The following is a 21,002-nucleotide window of genomic DNA, read 5'->3' as shown; positions in this document are numbered from 1 at the left end:
CGAACGACCAGCAGCTGTATGATGACGCAATCGCTCATATAATTCAATATTTCATTTATCTCAACATTTCAGTAAAACAAACTATCAAAATGCTGTAGGGGAATCATTTCCGGTATTAGTAGAATTCTCTACGATATTAAAAACTGTTCGGAATATTTTTCTCGAACGCCACTAAACTGATGATTTTCATCTTCGATTTGCAAAGAAGTAATTTTAATAATTCTTTAGATAACATTTAGAGCCATTAGAACGGCTGATTTTGTATAATTTTCTCCATCGTTGTTCTCTTTTCGTTTTTTTTCTCCTTTGCAAACGACCAGAAGTTGAATGATGCAATCACTTTTGTTTGAAGCGAAACTCATACTGCGAACGTCCATTAGCAGACTTGCTCACAGAAGAACTAGTTGTTGTTTTCCTGCATTTAGGCTTGATGAACGAAACTTCATATTCGCCGTTGACTGAAGCACCAGTTGAATAGTTCCACTGTCTTGGCGTAGATGGCAGCCTGCGCACTCGATGTGTCTCCGTTCATGGATTTTCATAGGCTGAAGCTAGCAAACATGCAACAGGGTTCTATTCATAGATTCGGTTGATTTTTATGTTTCTTGTTTGGACCTATTTTTTCACTATTTAAACAATGTTTTCGTAACGAACGTGGTATTAACAACAATCTTACATCTTTTGTCGTGAATACGACTTACTTTACTATGGGGTGCCTTTTCAAAATTAGCCATATGGAAGAATGGGCAGAACTTAATCGTGAATATCTCGACTTGTATTAAAGGCAGCAACATAATTCTTTCACCATTTCATCAAAAATATGATCAGGAATTTAGGATAATATTTTGAACAGTGTGAGATAACCACAAACAACTCAAATGTTAAGTTTTCTCAAACTTTGAAAACAACGCTGAAAACTTTTTACTTTTGCTTGGCTTTTTCGCGCAAGAACGACGATTTGGAGGTAATCAGGCACATATCGTCAACTGACTGCGTATAAAAGGGGAACCGTGGTCGAAATTCGATCGCAACTCTCATTTGGACTTCAGTCGTCCGGTGGGACCACAATATTATACGGTGCGAGAAGGGCAAGTGTTAAACCAGTCCGAGACATCGATTGAAGTCGAAAAATTTGGTAAGAAAGCTATGGTCTGGCAAGCAATTTGTAGCTGCGGTAAGATTTCAAAACCCTTCATCACCACTGCTTCATTGAACAGCGAAATATACATCAAGGAATGTTTACTAAAACGACTTCTACCCATGCTTCGAAGCCACAAGGATCCTGATGTCTTCTGGCCAGATCTTGCTGCTTGCCACTACTCGAAATAAACGGTAGAATGGTATACTACCAAAAATGTCGCTTTCGTCCCAAAAGACATGAATCCATCAAATTTCCCACAACTTCAACCAATTGAGGAATTTTGGGCATTAACGAAGGTACATCTTAGGAAACATGTCTTGGCTGCCAAAACCATTCAACAGTTCGAAAAAGATTGGAAAAAAGTGTCAAAACTTGTCGCCAAGAAGTCTGTATGGAATTTTATGAGGAACGTTCGCAAGAAGATGCGCCAGAAAGTCTACAATGACTAAGTAGCAAATGTTGAGAATAATATTCAGTTGTTGTAGTCTAATATTATCAGTATATCGAATAAAATTTGAATATCTAACACTTGTGAATTATTTACAGCGAAATCAAAGTGCGTCCATACTTTCTGGGACAGTCTTCAATTTCGTTACACTTTCGTGTCGTGAAATTTTGAACATGCACCCAGTTGAGCATAGTAATGAAAGACGTAGTCCTACGTCAAAATATACTTTTTACGCGGTATTTGCAAGATTTTGACACAAAGTTTGTTTTTAAGAGGTTCGATTAATTAAAACGTGTATCTTTCACACAGTTCGTTCAAGTTTGAAAACAGAGTATTTAAACTATAAACTAAAATGATTCCGATTAAAAGTGCTTTTCACTGTTTTGCTGTTCGAATGGAATGGAATCATTTCAAACATTAGTTAAAATAGCGTAAAAAATATGTTCGTTACATCATTCAATACAATTCATATTTGAAGTCATCGTTTTTTAAAACATAACGCTTGAATTTATGTTTCAAAGTGCAATTCAATCATATAATAGTGTGCAGGAAAATATTCATTTGAATCAATGAAGTCTGTGTGGGAAGGTGTTCGGTTGCCGGCAGTATTCGGTTACCGGCACCCAACCGTAACTTTTGACAGAAAGCAGATAGCGTCATTCCGACAAATGTCATGTGTGTGTATGTAATAGCAGCACGTTCTTTTTGTGCCGAATACCAAAGCAAACCCCATTCAGTAAAAACCATTCAAGCGAAGAGGTTGTGTTTCGATTGTACTGGCTCGTGAGTTAACGGCTGATACCGAGACAATTCTAAGCTTCAGGTAGTTAAACTGCCCATAGCAAACGTAATATTCGGGGCGTTTCCCGACTGGAAAGCTAGCAACGAAGGCCATCCCGTTCATACGCACAGAGGTGTAGAAACACAGAGGTGCGAGAGCATAGAAGTGACGAGTCACAGAGGTGCCATCGCATAAAGGTGCGAAGACGAAGGGGTGCAAAGGCACAAAGGTGCTAAAGCAACCCAGTGCTGATCTACCAGGTACCAGAATTTGTACGCTGCGTAGGATCAAAAGAGACGGCATATATCGCGAGGTGCTACACTGCAAGCATCGCATTTGATCACCACCAAGAGCAAAAGCACTGTACCTGGGGTCAGGTACAGGCAGCACAGCAAGTGCAGTGGTGTTCACAACGACGGCAGAGCAACTGAGATAGCAGTAAACGACAGAAGACTGCCAATTGGAAACAGCAGAAGACTGCCAATTGGAAATCGTTGGAAGAGCTTCACGTCGTTCTTCACGATAAAGGAACAGAGACATCAGCTACAAGGTAGATTTAATTTAATTTATTTTTTATTTCTTATATCTGAAATTTTACTAAACATAAGTTTTTATTTTGGTATTATTAATTTACAAAAAAATTTAATGTAATGGATGATCTTATGGAAGATCATCCGAATCCGATTCCGGATACTAGTAAGAGTTTAAATACTCCGAGGGCTAAACATTATCCACAGGGTACCACTGGGCCATGGATAGTCTATCTTCGAAAAAAAGAAAAGATTTTAAATTTGATGCAAATTACCAAGGATTTGACATCACATTTCTCTGAAGTTAAAGAAATATGTAAAGTTAATAGAGATAAAATTCGAGTTGTTGTCAATGACTTGAAACAGGCGAACGAAATTGTAACCTGTAAATTATTTTCTGTTGAATATCGAGTTTACATTCCATCGAAGGAGGTGGAAATTGACGGTGTCGTGACTGAAGCAAGTCTGACGGCCGATGATTTACTTAAAAATGGAGTTGGTCGTTTTAAAAACTCCATGCTTGAGGGAGTTAAGATACTCGAGTGCAAGCAATTGTACTCAGCATCTATTGCCGATGGAAAAAAGTCGTATCGTCCCTCAGATTCGTTTCGTGTAACATTTGCCGGATCTGCGTTGCCTAGCCATGTCTATATCGATAAAATTCGTCTTCCTGTTCGGCTTTTCGTACCGCATGTTATGAATTGCACGAACTGTAAAAAATTCGGACATACAGCTACTTACTGTAGTAATAAGTCCAAATGTATCAAATGTCAAGGGCCTCATAAGGATAATCTTTGCGATAAAGATGTTGAAAAATGTGTTTATTGTGGGGAAAGCCCTCATGATGATCTTTCAGTATGCGCTGCATTTAAGTTGCGTAAAGACAAAATGAAGCTTTCTTTAAAAGCACGGTCTAAGCGCACATATGCAGAAATGCTTAAAACGGTCATACATGTCTCCCCCTTGGAAACCGAAAACGGTTTTTCAAATCTTATGGAGCCAGAGGAATCTGACTCCGACGGAAATAGTGAAGATACCTCGTTTGTCACTCCTCAAGGGTCTGTTAAGAGGAGATTAACAAACCACAAAATACCTAAAAAGACACCTAAAATTACATCTTCAAAAAAAGATCCCCGTGTTAAAGCTAAAAAGCCAAATTTAAAACCAAAAACTGTGCCTCCTGGTTTGTCAAATTCACAAACCAATCCAGAAACTAGCTCAAGGAAAGACAATAATCCAGTGGGCTCCGTTTCACATTCACCAACAGGATTACTTAAGTTTTCGGAAATTGTAGAATGGATTTTCGCAGCATTCAATATTTCTGAACCTCTAAAGACTATCATAACGGCATTCCTTCCAATAGCTAGAACTTTTTTGAAACAGTTATCAGCTCAATGGCCAGTTCTTTCAGGTTTTGTATCATTTGATGGATAATTTATCATCCGCCGCAAATGATTCAATCACTGTCCTGCAGTGGAATTGTCGAAGCATCATGCCAAAACTTGATTCATTTAAAGTTTTGTTACATAGTCAAAAATGTGATGTATTTACTTTGTGCGAAACATGGCTTACATCAAACATAGCCTTAAGTTTTAATGACTTTAACATTATACGTCTCGATAGAGACTCTCCGTATGGTGGAGTGCTTTTAGGAATTAAGAAATGTTATTCCTTTTATAGATTAAATATTCCTTCGACTTCTAGTATAGAAGTTGTTGCTTGTCAAATAAACATTAAAGGAAAGGACATTTGCATTGCTTCAGTATATATTCCTCCAAGAGCTCAAGTTGGACAACGACAGCTTAATGAAATTGTCGAAGCCCTTCCTGCTCCACGTTTGATTTTAGGAGATTTCAATTCGCACGGAATGATGTGGGGTTCCGTTTACAATGATAGCAGATCATCCTTAATATATAATATTTGCGACAATTTTAGCATGACGGTACTAAATATGGGTAGCATGACACGGATCCCAAGACCTCCTGCACGTCCAAGTGCATTAGATTTATCTCTTTGCTCGACTTCAATTCGACTAGATTGCACCTGGAAAGTATTTCCTGATTTACACGGTAGCGATCATTTACCAATCATCATCTCAATTAGCAGTAACAAAGGCATTGCTAATTCAGTTAATATTCCATATGATTTGACAAAAAATATTGACTGGATTAAATACCAAAGTAATATTTCAAGTGCCTTAACTTCAATGGAAGAGCTCCCCCCACTTGAAGAATATGACTTCCTCGTTTGTTCGATTCTGGAGGCCGCAGAACAAGCCCAAACCAAACGATTTCTTGGTCCATCGTCTAACAGAAGGCCTCCAAACCCTTGGTGGGACAAAGAGTGCTCAGATGCTAAGCACGCGAAACAAAATGCCTTCAAGACGTTTTTAAAACGAGGAGGAGGAACTCCTCAGAATTTTGAAAAATTCTTGACTTTAGAAACCAAGTACAAGAGCATACTTCGGGCCAAGAAATGTAGCTATTGGAGACATTTTGTCGAAGGTTTGTCAAGAGAAACCTCAATGAGCACTCTTTGGAATACGGCCAGACGAATGAGGAATCGTAACGTAGGAAATGAGAGTGAGGAATACTCGAACCGATGGATATTTGATTTTGCGAGGAAAGTTTGTCCAGATTCTGTTCCTACGCATAGCATTATTAGGGAATCTTTTTCAAATAATGGTTCCATTGATAGCCCCTTTTCTATGATGGAATTTTCCATAGCACTCATGTCTTGTAACAATAACGCTCCTGGGTTGGACAGAATTAAATTCAACTTGGTGAAGAATCTGCCCGACCTCGCAAAAAGACGTTTGTTGGAATTGTTCAACAAGCTTCTTGAGCAAAATATTGTTCCACCTGACTGGAGGCAAGTGAAAGTTATCGCCATTCAAAAGCCGGGGAAACCAGCTTCCAATCACAACTCATATAGACCCATCGCGATGTTGTCCTGCATCAGAAAATTGTTCGAAAAAATTATTCTACGACGTCTCGACACTTGGGTCGAGACGAACGGTTTGTTGTCAGATACTCAGTTTGGCTTCCGTAGAAATAAAGGGACGAATGATTGCCTTGCATTACTTTCGTCTGACATCCAAATTGCCTTCGCTCAAAAGCAACAAATGGCATCTGTATTTTTAGACATTAAAGGAGCATTTGATTCAGTTTCCATTGATGTTCTTTCAGACAAGCTTCACCAACATGGACTCCCAGCGGTTATAAATAATTATTTGCACAACCTTTTGTCAGAGAAACGCATGCATTTTTCACATGGCGATTTGGTAACATTCAGAATTAGCTACATGGGTCTACCGCAAGGCTCTTGCCTCAGTCCGCTCCTCTATAATTTTTACGTAAATGACATTGACAGCTGTCTAGTATCCCCATGTACACTAAGACAATTGGCAGATGATGGCGTAGTTTCAGTTACTGGACCCAAAGCTATTGATCTGCATAAACCATTGCAAGATACCTTAGATAACTTGTCCGATTGGGCTGTTCATCTTGGTATCGAATTCTCTGCGGAGAAAACAGAGTTAGTCGTCTTTTCAAGAAAGCATGATCCCGCGCAGCTTCAGCTCCATATGATGGGAAGAATGATCCAACAGGTTTTGACTTTCAAATACCTCGGGGTGTGGTTTGATTCCAAATGCACGTGGGGAGGACACATTAGGTTTCTGATAACAAAATGCCAACAAAGAGTAAATTTTCTTCGAACAATAACCGGATCTTGGTGGGGTGCTCATCCGGAAGATCTAATAAAATTGTATCAGACAACGATACTTTCAGTGATGGAATATGGATGCGTTTGCTTTCGTTCCGCTGCAAACTCTCATATTATCAAATTAGAGCGAATTCAATATCGTTGTTTGCGAATTGCTTTAGGCTGCATGCATTCGACACATACAATGAGTCTTGAAGTTCTGGCGGGAGTTCTTCCATTGAAGGATCGTTTTTGGGAGCTTTCGTCGCGACTGCTAATAAGATGCGAGGTACTGAATCCCCTAGTTATTAATAACTTCGAAAGGCTAGTTGAGCTTCAATCTCAAACAAGATTCATGACTGTATATTTTAACCATATGTCACAGGAAATCAACCCTTCAAGATATATTCCTATCCGTGTCAGCCTCCTAAATGTCCCTGACTCAACTTTATTTTTCGACACATCCATGCAGCGCGAAGTGCGTGGAATTCCGGAACACCTACGCTCGTTGGAAATCCCAAAAATATTTACAAGTAAGTTCAGGCATATCGACTCTGAGAAAATGTTTTACACGGACGGATCGCGAATTGAAGAAGCGACAGGGTTTGGTATGTTCAACAATAATGTTTCGGTCTCCTTTAGGCTTCAAGAACCTGCATCTGTTTATATAGCAGAGTTAGCAGCAGTTCATTATAGTTTGAGTATAATCGTCACATTATCTCCAAACCATTATTTTCTTTTCACAGATAGTCTGAGTGCAATTGAAGCCATTCGCTCAAAGGCTGCTGGCAAAAATGAACCTTTTTTCTTGGGCAAAATAAAACAGTGCCTGAACGTCATATTGAATAATAATTATCAAATCACAATAGTTTGGGTTCCGGCTCATTGCTCCATTCCAGGCAATGAAAGAGCCGATATTTTAGCCAAACGTGGTGCTATTGAGGGTGAAATTTATGAGAGACCAATTGCTTTCAATGAATTCTATAGCGCGTCTCGCCAAAGAACACTTGCCAGCTGGCAAGCTTCTTGGGATAAAGATGATCTGGGTCGGTGGATGCACTCAATTATTCCTAAAATATCGACAAAGGCATGGTTCAGGGGACTGGATGTGAGTAGAGATTTCATTCGTGTGATGTCCAGACTCATGTCCAATCACTACACGTTAGATGCACATCTCCTTCGAATTGGACTTTCCGAGACTAATCATTGTGCTTGTGGCGAAGGTTACCGCGATATTGACCATGTTGTTTGGACATGCGTGGAGTATCGTGATGTCAGATCTCAACTAATAAATTCCTTGCGTACCCAAGGTAGACTATCCAATGTCCCAGTTCGCGACATTCTTGCTTGTCGTGACGTTCCTTACATGAAACTTCTTTATTATTTCATTAAGTCCATTGGAGTTCCAATTTAAATTTTATTTTATGTTAGATTGTTTTCTCTTCCATGAGCTCAACCTATAGCCAGCTATCTTATATTAAATAAAAGTGATGAACTGATACAAACAAACCTGAAATAGTTATAAGATCATGTACAAAATAAATGTATTTCATTTAATGTAATTTATAATAGCAACTCGCTTGATAAAAACAGTGTTTAGATTAACTAATGAATACCAACATACTAATAGGATATTCGAAATGTATTAGGTTTAAAGTACTATGTATTGTAGATGCCACGGCGAAGAAAAACTTATGTATATTGCCTATGAAATAAACGTATTTATGGAAGAAAAAAAAAACCAAAGCAAACAGACGCTTGTACTTTTTGCTGCGCTCAAAACAAATTTTAATTGCGTGAAAATCAACACAAAAGTTTTTATGACTTTTTTTATAGTATCATAAATTGAATATTTATGAGGTGAAATCGATCTATTACGTGATTTAATACCAGATGCTATCAAAATTTTCGCAGCCAAAGTTTTTTATTCGTCATTTTCAAAATGTTTACCGATTTCGGTTACCGGCATCCCATTTTTTTTCGACAAGTTGCGAAAAATTGTCAGTGATATGCAGAGATGCCAAGTCTGCAAATTTGTCTGTAAATTATCAAATTTCTTAGTTAACATGTAAACCATTTTTCGTCTAAAGACTTTTACAGAATTTTGAAACTTCGATTGTTTGCAGACATTCATTAGAAATTACAGACTTTTTTAAATTGGCGTGATCTTTTGTTTTTGCTAGCTAAACTTATTATATTATCTGGATCTCTAGTAGACATCTTGACGGCTTCAATACACCCGTCATATAAGTAAAAACTTTGGTTCTTTGGTTCTGTTAGCCATGGCGACTCCAAACAAATCGTCAAAGTCAAGGAAAATTTAATTTAATAGACTGATTTATGCCATTAATCGTTGCTTAGTGGATAACAAGCCAATAAATTCGACTGTAGTAACGTATCCAATGCCGCAAAGTTAGTGAAAGACCGGTCAAATCAACAGCAAAGGCGCCACCATCCAAATTATTGGCCGAAAGAGCTAAGGCGAAGTCACCATCAGACAATGAAGACTTTTGTCCAAAACACCTTCGAAAAGAATAAATTCAATTTTTTCTTTCAATAATGACAGTTTTTACTTATATTGTTCCATTTTTAGCGAAATTTTTTGGGGTGCCGGTAAACGAACACCTTTTTTGAAATGTCAAAATTTATCACTTTACTAAATTGATAATAAAGTTTTTCGAATCGATTGAATCAACTTAGTTCAATTTATTCAGTTGTTAGCTAGGGACTTTAGCTTTCCATTGATGTATATATGTCGGCATAGTGTGCATTTGGTCAGCAGTTATAAGCTCAAAAGAAAAGGGTGCCGGTAACCGAACACTCTCCCCTACTATTAACAATAAACCAAGTGATTAGGTGAGGTCATTTTTAGGCGTTCATTAGATGGTAGCTATCGAAATATTATTCGAACAACACCAAAAATGATTTTATATGATGTCATTGGTATATCAGTAAGTGAGTCGATGAACATCGAAAAATACATAAATATTTGTCAGAATCCAGTACGCAATTTTAGTAGTGTTTTTTGATTCCACTTCCACAAGTAACAATATTAAGATCATGATACATTATCGTGGGAGAAGAGCTATTGCTTATGGTTGGGATCATTTTGGTCATAAAATTATGAATAATTGACATGATTTTATGAGAATATGAAATGTTCGGTTTCATGACTCTTAAATGCTGTGTTTTTAATAACAAGTGAATTAAGATTATTTGAGTAATTTGAAAGCGTTGTTTTCATATGTAAACAATTTATACTCACGAAGCCATGCCAATTGGTGACAAAACCAGAGCTTTCCTGTCAAAACTATGAAAACCAGTATGTGTGAAATGTTTCGGGATTAATAAATGCTACATTACATTCAGTTTCACTCTGCATGAGGCACATTTCAGTCGGAACGATTTACAGTAATTTTATAAATTTGCATGACGAGGAATTATGTTTTTGTCTTGAAACTAGCGCTAAAAATGACAGAAAAACTAGCAGATCAAAATGACAAACGACAACGTCGATTGGACATGCTGCCTCATTTGGAAGTGTGGTTTCATAGAGGTTCAGTGCATTTAGTGCACTAGAAAAGACCGTAACAGTGCAGTTTCGTTTCGCATTCGAATCAAACTGAAAACCTGTTGCGGAAGGTTTAATTATCCAGCGTCATTTACTCGCATCCCACTCACAATCCATATCACAGTGCAGAGCGAGGAGAGAGAGAGAGAGAGAGAGGGGAGAAATAGCTCGCTGGATTCTGCACCGTAATCAACTAAATTGATGTGAATGTTAACCGCACTAATTCGGAGCAATCGGAAAATTTCGCTCAGCGAAATTGATTTACCCGGCAATTGGTTTGACTGAATCGAAACAGGAAATGATATTTTGAGGTGCACATCGAGTGCAATTGGAATATCGCAAATGTCTAATGAAGCATTCGATTTACAACGGTTTTACATACGAAATCTCCCATTCCTGGTACATAGCAACTTTCAAAATAATCACACCGAATTGATTGGAAGAAACCAGAACAAATATCAGGAAAACTTACCTTCATTATCGATAGCGAAAATGCCCAATCCATCGCCTCCCTTGATCGAGTAGCTCACACGGGAATCCGGCCCGGGGGGATCAAGATCCTTGGCAACCACCTGCATTACGTGCGCTCCGGGAGGTTTGTTTTCCGTTATCGAACCGGTCAGTACGAAATCTTCAAACTGAGGAGCATATCGATTTTCGTTCACATCAATCACTTCCACTATCACCGATGTTTCCGAGGACAGCGAAGGCGATCCCCGGTCGATCGCCTTCACCACCAGACTATGAATCTGACGTTCTTCAAAATCCAACATCTTTGCTGTTCGAATCGTTCCGGACAGTTTGTCAATTTTGAATGAACCTTCACCGTCACCGTTCTCACCGAAACTGTACTGAATTTCACTACTGGGACCACTGTCCAAATCGATTGCGGACACCACCGACACTACCGTACCCTTGGGGACGTCTTCGCGGATGCGTACGTTTAGGTTTTGAATGCTAAACTCCGGTGCATTATCATTGATGTCATCAACCGTAACTCGCACCAATGCTTCCGAATACAGGGCCGGAGTGTTCTGATCGCCACCGCCGTCGGTTGCACGAATTCGTAGTTCGTAAATTTCCTGCCGTTCTCGATCCAAAGGAGCAGTCACCGACAGCACTCCGGTCTCAGCATCAATCCGGAAGTCTTTGGTATCGGTGATAAGACCGTACGTAATTTTCGCATTGTTCCCCAGATCGGCATCGGTGGCATTCACTCTGAAGATGATGGTTCCGTTTATCGCGTTTTCGGTTACCCGGAAGCTGGCCAGAGATTTTTCGAACCGTGGTACATTGTCGTTTTCATCTAGAACCGTAATCGGTAGGACCTTGGAGATGGATTTTTGCGGTTTTCCTAAATCGTACACGGTGATGTTCAGAAGATATTCATCGCGTCGTTCGCGGTCTAAATATCCAATGATTTTCAGCTCACCGTTATCGGGATCGAGCCGAAACACGGAGTCATCATCCCCACCGGAAATCCCGAACACGAGCTTCCCGTTGTAGCCCAGATCACGATCTCTCGCCTTTATCCAAGTAATAGTTGTTCCCAGCGGAATGGATTCGTTGACTTTGATTTCCAACGGCAAATCGACGAATTCCGGTGCATGAACATTTTCGCCATACCTACTGGGCATCATGGCAAAATCATCTCCATTACTAATGTCTCTGCCTGGCATGTTGTTTCGCTCGGCCGATGCTTGGATGTCCACAAGCCTCTGTCTGACTCCAGTTTCACGACACTCGAAATTAGCACCATCGTCCGCTTTCAGATTACCACCCAGATTTCTTATGTTTCGTATCAGATTGATCTGTATGCGTGCCGTATCGGCAAAATGGGTACCGTCTGTAGCTGTCACGTTGATCTCCCGGAACTCAACGCCAACGTCATTCAGGTCACAACCGATCGAAATGATTCCCGTTCCAGGATCCAAATTAAAGCACCCATCTTCGTTGCCGGACACCATTCGGTACGTGATCACACTGCCATAGTCGAAATCCATCGCGGACAGGGTGAATATTTCCGTTCCGATCGGGGTGTACCTCGGAATTCGTCCTACACAGTCGATCCGTTCGAACTGGGGCCGATTGTCGTTGACGTCGCGTAACCTAATGATCAATTGCATTTCCGTTTGTCGCCGGTACGGCAGTCCCCAGTCGGATGCTCGCACCCTGAGAATATACTCGCGTCGCATGCTTTCGTAGTCCAGCAGTTTGGATGTGCGCACGACACCGGAAAAGTGGTCTATGTCGAACGGGACATCGTTTAAATTCGCTATGCTATAGGATATGTATGCATTCTCGCCTAGATCCTTATCACGAGCTGTCACTTTCGTGACGGTCGTTCCGGCGGGTTCATTCTCGTCGACCCATATTGTCATGTTGTTTGTTTCGAATATCGGATCATTGTCGTTCGTGTCCTGGACGTTAATTTTCACCTTGGCCGAAGACTGTTTCCTCGTTCCCGTGTTTCCCTGATCGATTGCTGACACGGTCAGCGTGTAGAAAGCTTTCAACTCGGCGTCGAGTGATACGGCCGTGTAAAGCATTCCCGTTTCCGGATTGACCCTAAACTCACCACCTTCGTTGCCGCCAACAATCTCCAGGAAAACCTGCGCATTCTTGCCCTCATCTCGATCGGTCACTTTCAGTCTTATCACCGGAGTGTTGGGTGGAGAAGTTTCCAGCACGGAAACTTCGTAGAGTTCTCTGTTAAACACCGGTGCGTTATCGTTGCTGTCTGCCAAATGCACCGGAATCACTTTGTAGCTTTGCCGCGAAGGGATGCCTCGATCGACGGCTCTCAGTGTCAAATTGTAACCCTGAGGAGCCGTTTCCCGATCCAGCAACCGGTGGACCTCAATCACGTACTCGCCCTGCCGCGTTGTAGGTTTAATACGGAAATGACCATCCGGATCTCCGTCCACTATGTCCAGACTTTTGATTTGCCCGTGCAGTCCCCTGTCCTTGTCCTCCACGCGAACAATACCGAAAATGTTGGTATTCGAATCTTCTAAAATATCCGGAAGAGCCTGTACGTAAATATCTGGTGCAAACAAATTGACCTGTAAAGAGAGAGAAAAAAAAAACAAATCGAAACATCCATTAGTTTTGTGAGTCATTCTCCATTCTTTCAGATTATAAATAGAAGGCGATGTGCCCCGAACCTATGCATGCGGAATGAAACGTAAAAAATTCAAACCGTGCACAATTTCGCAACCCAGCAGCACTCGCCAGTCAAATTTATTGTGCACCTCAACTCAACGTTTTCCTCCTTTTGAAATGCTGTTGCAGTTGCCTGGCAGCTGCTGCACTGGTTCCAGACCAGCCGAAAATTATATTTCCAGGCAGATCTGCTGAATGGGCTATTTTTCGTTGCCGGTTCCGGGGTCGTCGAAGGGCTACCGGAATGCACCGCAAAATGTATCATACATACACTCGGTTTCGGGCTAAATATGTAACTTGGTGCAGAATATTGTTCACCGTTGTAATAGCATTTGCTTTGTACTGTTACTGCTGCTGCATGCAGAGCAGTCCATGTTGAGGTTTTGAGGATTGAAATACTTGCCGGCAAAGTCGAGGTGGTCTTGCGATGCTGTTCACTTAGCAAATGTTTGTGTATTCTTGCGGAACTTTGGAAGGGAAGGAAAGGGTCGAAGGGCCCTGGGGGTAACTGCTGCTTTAATTCTACAACGTTTATCCACAGGGAGAATGAAGATTACTATTTACTATGCGGGTCAATAATTCATAAAATCAAAATTTGGATCGCTTATAATGATTATGATAAGTTTTTTTATATTATTTATTGGAATATGAGTTAAAATTAAATTATTAAGATTCAAATTGGGTGTTCAGCCACAAGTGGTGACTTTTCAGCCCTATTATATACATGATTTGGTTATTACCATGAAGACATCATTTGCTTCCGCAATTCTGTGATTTTTGTGTAGGGAAAAATGGAAACCTGGTTGTATTATGTAATGGGGAAAAGGAACTTATATACTAACTTACAAACTAATACAGAGAGCGAATCGATTCAATTGAAAATTACATCGATTTTTGTCGGAATTTGCATATAATATTATGTGACATTACATCTAATGGTTCTATATTTGTGAGTTTGTGTAACTCATTTGTACTAAACCAGGGAGGACGCTCCAAATTCATTTTCAGAATTTTATTCTGAATCCTTTGAAGCGTTTTCTTCCTGGTGAAACAACAACTTGATGAAATTAGTACCTCATAAAGCATGGCTGTTCTGAAAATTTGTTTATAAATTAATAATTTGTTTTTCAGACAGAGCTTAGAATTTCTGTTTATCAGAGGATATAAACATTTCATATATTTATTACACTTTGCCTGGATTCCTTCAATGTGATCCTTGAAAGTGAGTTTTTTGTCATACGTTAAACCTAAGTATTTTGCTTGATCAGACCATGTTAATTCCAAGCCATTTAATTTGAAAATGTTGTTATTGTTCGGTTTAAGGGACAGGTAAGGTCTAACACTTTAAAAAAATCATTTAAAATAAACAATTCAAGAATATTCTGTGAAATTTTGAAGCCTATCGGAACAAAACTCAGCAAGTTATGGGCCTTTATCTGTGCTGATCTCATACTACGAAGAAATAAGAGCTGCGAACACAGGCCCAAGATTTCTGCTTCGATTGACTTGAAAACTTGACAGAACATTCTCGAAATGTTTCATTATAACATGATACAAAAGAAAAAAATATGGTTATTCGAGAATGTTAGAGCCTACATGCTCCCTTGAGTAATAAATTGTTTCCTTCGATTTTATAGACAATAAACTTAAAACGCGTTTTTCTCGAAAGCAGGTTTTGAAAGTCCGTGTCCATCGTCATTTATAACCTACTGCACCATTTTTTCAAATTTTGCAAACACTTTCTACATATAAAAAATCAGACCCCAACGTTTGCCTTTTCGTTGTTTGTTACTATGGGGAGGTTTAACAGCTAAAAATGGCTGATTTTTTCGTAAAAATCGTACTTTTGTATTTAAACAATTACCAAAAAATAAAACAAAATAAAAAAAAATCAAACAGAAACGTTGGGGTCTAGAAAAACTTCTGCTGTAACTATGCTACTTTGATTTGTTCACTTCTGATTAGTCTGCGCTGAGATACAGTGGACACCGCAAATCATGATTCTTAAGAAGCGTCCTCAAAAATGCACCTTCTCCGACTTATTTATCAATATTTTTCCACGAAAAAATTAAAAAAATTTGTTCGAATGATGCTTTCTATTATACAAAATATTTGAATTTATATTGTTGAATGATAGTTCTTAAAAAATTCGCAAAAATGATGATTTTTTTCATCATTTAGACCATTGTTCATGACGAAACCCAAACTGCTCTGGTAGAAAATTGAATACTCATTTATATGAACCATCATTCTCAATAAGATATTTTTTTCAAAAAGTTTACTGATAGAAGAAAGTAAGCTAATTGGTCGATAACTTGAAGTTTCTGCTGGGTTTTTATCAGGTTTGAGGATGGCAATTACTTTAGCGTTTTTCCATCTTTTTGGAAAAACGTTTATTGAAAGTTTTAACCAGGAGTTTCAAGGCAACATCGGGAAGATTTTTAATAAGAATATTAAAAATTCCATCATTACCAGGAGCCTTCATGTTTTTAAGTTTCCTAATAATTGATTTAATTTCATCAAAACTAGTCTCAATAATGTCATCTTGTGATAACAATTGTGTTGAAATATGCTCATATTTCAGTGAGACTTAATTTTCAATAGGACTCACAACGTTCAAATTAAAATTGTGTACACTCTCGAACTGCTGAGCAAGTTTTTGATCTTTTTCGCCATTTGTAAGAAGTATTTGATTTCCTCCTTTGAAAGCAGGAATTGGTTTCTGAGGTTTCTTAAGAACCTTAGAAAGTTTCCAGAAAGGTTTAGACTATGGTTTAATTTGTTCAACTTCTTTAGCGAAATTTTCATTTCGCAAAAAAAGTAAATCTATGTTTAATTTCTTTTTGTAAATCCTTAACTATGTTTTTCATAGCCGGATCACAAGAACGTTGATATTGTCGTCGACGAACATTCTTCAACCGAATGAGTAGTTGGAGATTGTCATCGATAATAGGAGAATTTAATTTAGTTTGAGCTTTGGGAACTGAAAGATTTCTAGCTTCGATAATATAATGATTCGCATTATCTATTGCTGTGTCGATGTTCGCAGAATTTTGTTAAATTATTTCATGATCCACATGATTTTCAATGTGAGATCTGTAATCTAACCAATTAGCTCTATGATAGTTGAATATAGAACTAATTGAATCAATTATAGCTTAGTTGGAAAGTCTGAATGTGACAGGAAGATGATCTGAGTCAAAGTCAGCATGTGTAATCGGTTCACTACAAATGTGACTTTGATCTTTTTTTTTTATTCAATAGTAACATATTTGAAGGCACACTGCTTAAGCTCTTAGATGCCATTTTCTTATTTTAAAATGAAACTAACTTAAAACTAGGGTATTATCATTAGGGTAGTGGCGAATTCCGGTCGCAATGGTCGATTCTGCAGATTCAGTCTGCAGCTGGCGATCGGCAATGGTCGGTGGATTAAATATGGCATTAGTTTCTTCCAGATGACGATTATACGTTTCAATGGGTCCGCGGGGTGACTTTGATCTGTTAAAACCAGATCAATTGTAGACGGGTTTTTCACGGAAGAGAAACAAGTTCGGTTTACTGGGATGAAGAACTGTGAAGTAACCAGCTGAGAGTTGATTATGAAATATTTTACCATTACTGTTATTTTGCCTACAATTCCACTGGACATGCTTAGCATTTAAATCCCTTATTACGAAAAATTTCGGTCGATATCTTGTGAGTTTTTGCAAATCGCCTTTAAAGAAATTTAGTTGTTCGCCGGTGCATTGGAATGGCAAATATGCTTCAGCGATGAAATAAGTTCCATGAACGGTTTCAACTTCGATTTCCAAGCATTCAATATTTTTAGTATTGAAAGAAGGTAAAATTCGATGTTTAATTTTCCGTTGGACAAAAATGGTAACTCCACCACCCATTCCAATAAACCTGTCAAATGCTTTTCAATTTGACATTTGGTTTAAGAAAAGTTTCTGACACAATGGCAATATGAATTTTGTGAACTTTGAGAAAATTATAAAATACATTTTCATTCGATTTTAAAGATCGAGCATTCCAATTTAAAATATTCAAAAAAAATTTCAACATCACTGTTCAATTTTAAATTCATTATAATATTATTTGCAAATTGCCATCCGATTTGAAATGCTTCAAAAGGTGATGAAGTCGAATTCATTCGCATGATCATTTGAAAAATTTGATCTTGTAGGTACACAGATAAAAATATTTTGTGAATTTACATTTATTTTCATGCACATATTTGGAGCAGGTAATTGAATGGAAAGTTACATTACAAAACTAAGCGATTTGTAAATATACAGCCTTGTTCAATGAAAAAGTAAATGCATTTCAATGTAATTTTACATCAATCATGGTTTTAAATCAGATTTTCGTTTCAACTGACGTCTGTTTAATAGTACTATTGGTTTACATGTCGTGTAAGTTTCATCTTTTCTTTCTGTGTAGATAATTTTATTTTCCGTTATATCGCCTAAATCAAATTCGTTTAAAGAAGCAAATAGTGTAACTACCACTAGAAGAAGATGATGAAGTGGTCGATCTACCTGTCAATAAATTGTTTTCGTTAGTAGACGAATTGAAAGGCGTACCTGTTTTTGCCTTTATCATATAGAAAGGTTATGCAATCACTGTGAAAACCGACTTTTGAACCGAGGCCCGGAGGGCCGAGTTTCATATACCATTCGACTCAGTTCGTCGAGTACGCAAAATGTCTGTGTGTGTGTGTATGTAACATTTTTTGGCACTAACTTTTCTCATAGATGGCGCGACCGATTTTCACAAACTAAGATTCAAATGAAAGGTCTTGTGGTCCCATACCTAATTCCTGAATTTCATCCGGATCCGACTTCTGGATCCGGAATTATAGGGTAAACTGCATTAAAATTTTTTTACCATCGCCGAAAGGGGTGAAAAACCGTAGAAAGTTTTCTAAATCTACCTCAAATCTTCATCAATTGATAGTTTTATCAGTAGACGGTCAAACAAACTGATTTCGATTATTCTTTTAAGAATCGAAGAAAATTATTTTGAAGAGTACCATAGTATTATATATGATAGTATGATTGATATGCGAAAAGCATCATTGCACCACTAGGTGGACAGGTTTTTTGTTTTACATTCGAAGAAATAAGTGTCTTAACAGACAGAGGCGTGGCATTTGTATCATTTGTTTTTATTTTCAGGTATGAATCTGCTCGAGTGAAAAGCCGTTCGAAATGAACTGCTAGAAAAACCATTCAAGAAATACTACTAAAAAACTGCTCGTCAATATACTACTTCGAAAACTTTCCGATAAAATGCTCGAAAAAACATTTTTATTGTAACTACATGTCCGCCATCTAACTTTTTTTGGCATTTAAAATTCCTTACCCTTCACTAAACGGGGCCGGGGGCCAATTAAAAGTTTCAACAATAGCCGCGTAACCTTTTTTCATCATAATTTTGAACGGTAATAACTCAGTCATTTGTTGATGGATTTATATAATTTAACAACCAATCGATTTGCAAACTTCTAACTTAAACATCTATGGCAACTTTGTTTCAGTATTTCAATAGCATACTATTGAAAAAATGGTTAGAATTGACCTATGTTCTCATCCACCAATCCCAGCTGACCAAATTGACGTCATTTTCTTGTACGGCATAGGAGGCTTTGCGTCATGCATGCCTCAGTGAATGATGTCAAACTCTAGTCCGATTTGCGCAGTATGAACTATAGCACAAAAGCGAATCTATAAATATATGCCCGAATACATTTCTGCTTTACTTTACCCATGGCTTATCTTGATTCTCCGGTAACTAGCAGGCCAATTTAGAATAATCTGCGATAGATTTCTCGAACCTAATTTGAAGCGATTGTATCTCTGTGATTTATTGATAAATTTTCCTCATTTAACTTGATTCGAAAAAGTTTAAAAATGTTTTAATTTGTCAACGGGTAGTTTGCATACTCAAATCTCAATTTACACACGAACAACACGGGTCGCGCAAATAAATTCAGTATAAAGTTGTGTTATGATGATAATCATAGATAATTATTTTTCATTAAATGTGGCTAAATACAAAGATCTATCTCTCAGCATAATCCCTTAGACCCTATTATTAAACCAAACAATAATCGTGTAACCTAATTGAATAGTTTACCCGGGTTGGCGGCTCAATGCACAGGGTGCTGGTCTTACAAACCAGTTGTCGTATGTTGGAGCCCCGACCTGGAAGGATTCGTAGTGTTAGTGGAATCGTAGCACCAGCCATGCACTGGTTCTGTACACTCTGAATCGGCTGCGAAGTCTGTTGAAACAGAAGGTCAAATTCCACTACAGGAATGTAATACCAAGGCTTTGCTAATTGAATAGTTAGAAATTGATTTAGTCGTATAAAGCATAATATTTGGTCTAATCTTGCTTCTAAGAATATTATAGCAGGGATCCAGACTAAGTGTAGCAAAAATAATGCAATGCAAATCGTTATGCAGTATCGATTTGAACAAGCTGTTGTCCCACCAGGAATAAAACGCTTCGGAACTTAGTACAAATAAGTTGCACAGACTCACATATATAGAATTATCAGATGCAATAAAATACAGTATTAGAGATAAACTCAAGACAAGCTGATCTGCGATTTTACATGTATCATTTAAATCCTTACTAAACTCAAGTTAACAGATCGGCTGAAAAGTTCGTATCGTTTCTATGAGAGGGCGCCACTAGAATTAAATCCATACCATTTTCAGTTAGTACCAACCTTCAAAAGATACGTGTATAAATTTGACAGCTGTCTGATTATTAGTTTGTGAGATATTGCATTTTGAGTGAAGCTACTTTTGTTATTGTGAAAAAAATGGAAAAAAGGAATTTCGTGTGTTGATGAAACACTACTTTTTGACGAAAAAAAGTGCCGTCGATACCAAAAAATGGCTTGAAGAGTGTTATCCAGACTCTGCACCGGGCGAAGCAACAATTCGTAAGTGGTTTGCAAAATTTCGTACTGGTCATATGAGCACCGAAGACGATGAACGCAGTGGACGTCCAAAAGAGGCTGTTACCGACGAAAACGTGAAAAAATCCACAAAATGATTTTCAATGACCGTAAAGTGAAGTTGATCGAGATAGCTGACACCCTAAAGATATCAAAGGAACGTGTTGTACATATTATTCACGAATATTTGGATATGAGAAAGCTTTGTGCAAAATGGGTGCCGCGTGAGCTCACAATCTATCAAAAACAACAACGAATTGATTATTCTGAGCAGTGTTTGGAGCTGTTATATCGAAATAAAACCGATTTTTTTCGTCGATATATAACAATGGACGAAACATGGCTCCATCACTTCACTCCGGAGTCCAATCGACATTCAGCTGAGTGGACTGCACGCGATGAACCGAACCCAAAGCGTGGAAAGACTCAACAATCGGTCGGTAAGGTTATGGCGTCTGTATTTTGGGATTCGCATGGTATAATTTTCATCGACTACCTTGAAAAGGGAAAAACCATCAACAGTGACTATTATATAGCGTTATTAGAGCGTTTGAAGGACGAAATTTAAAAAAAACGGCCTCATTTGAAGAAGAAAAAAGTTTTGTTTCATCAAGACAATGCACCGTGTCACAAGTCGATGAAAACCATACTGAAATTGAACGAATTGGGCTTCGAATTGCTCC

At 38.3% G+C, this 21,002-nt stretch overlaps 1 protein-coding gene across 5 annotated transcripts in view; it reads right to left on the bottom strand.

Moving 5' to 3' along the window:
• Window positions 1-21,002, bottom strand: part of LOC131436971 (fat-like cadherin-related tumor suppressor homolog) — a 537,375-nt gene that overhangs the window by 339,174 nt on the left and 177,199 nt on the right. For all 5 annotated transcript variants that reach the window (XM_058605986.1, XM_058605987.1, XM_058605988.1 and 2 more), the window contains one exon: window positions 10,649-13,241. In XM_058605986.1, coding sequence (XP_058461969.1) covers window positions 10,649-13,241 — 2,593 coding nt within the window. The remainder of the gene's footprint in view (window positions 1-10,648; window positions 13,242-21,002) is intronic.

Source organism: Malaya genurostris, chromosome 3 (assembly GCF_030247185.1).
Source record: "Malaya genurostris strain Urasoe2022 chromosome 3, Malgen_1.1, whole genome shotgun sequence".
NCBI classification, from domain to species: domain Eukaryota; kingdom Metazoa; phylum Arthropoda; class Insecta; order Diptera; family Culicidae; genus Malaya; species Malaya genurostris.
Note: the sequence above shows the minus strand (reverse complement) of the source record. Positions and strands in the feature narration are given on the sequence as shown.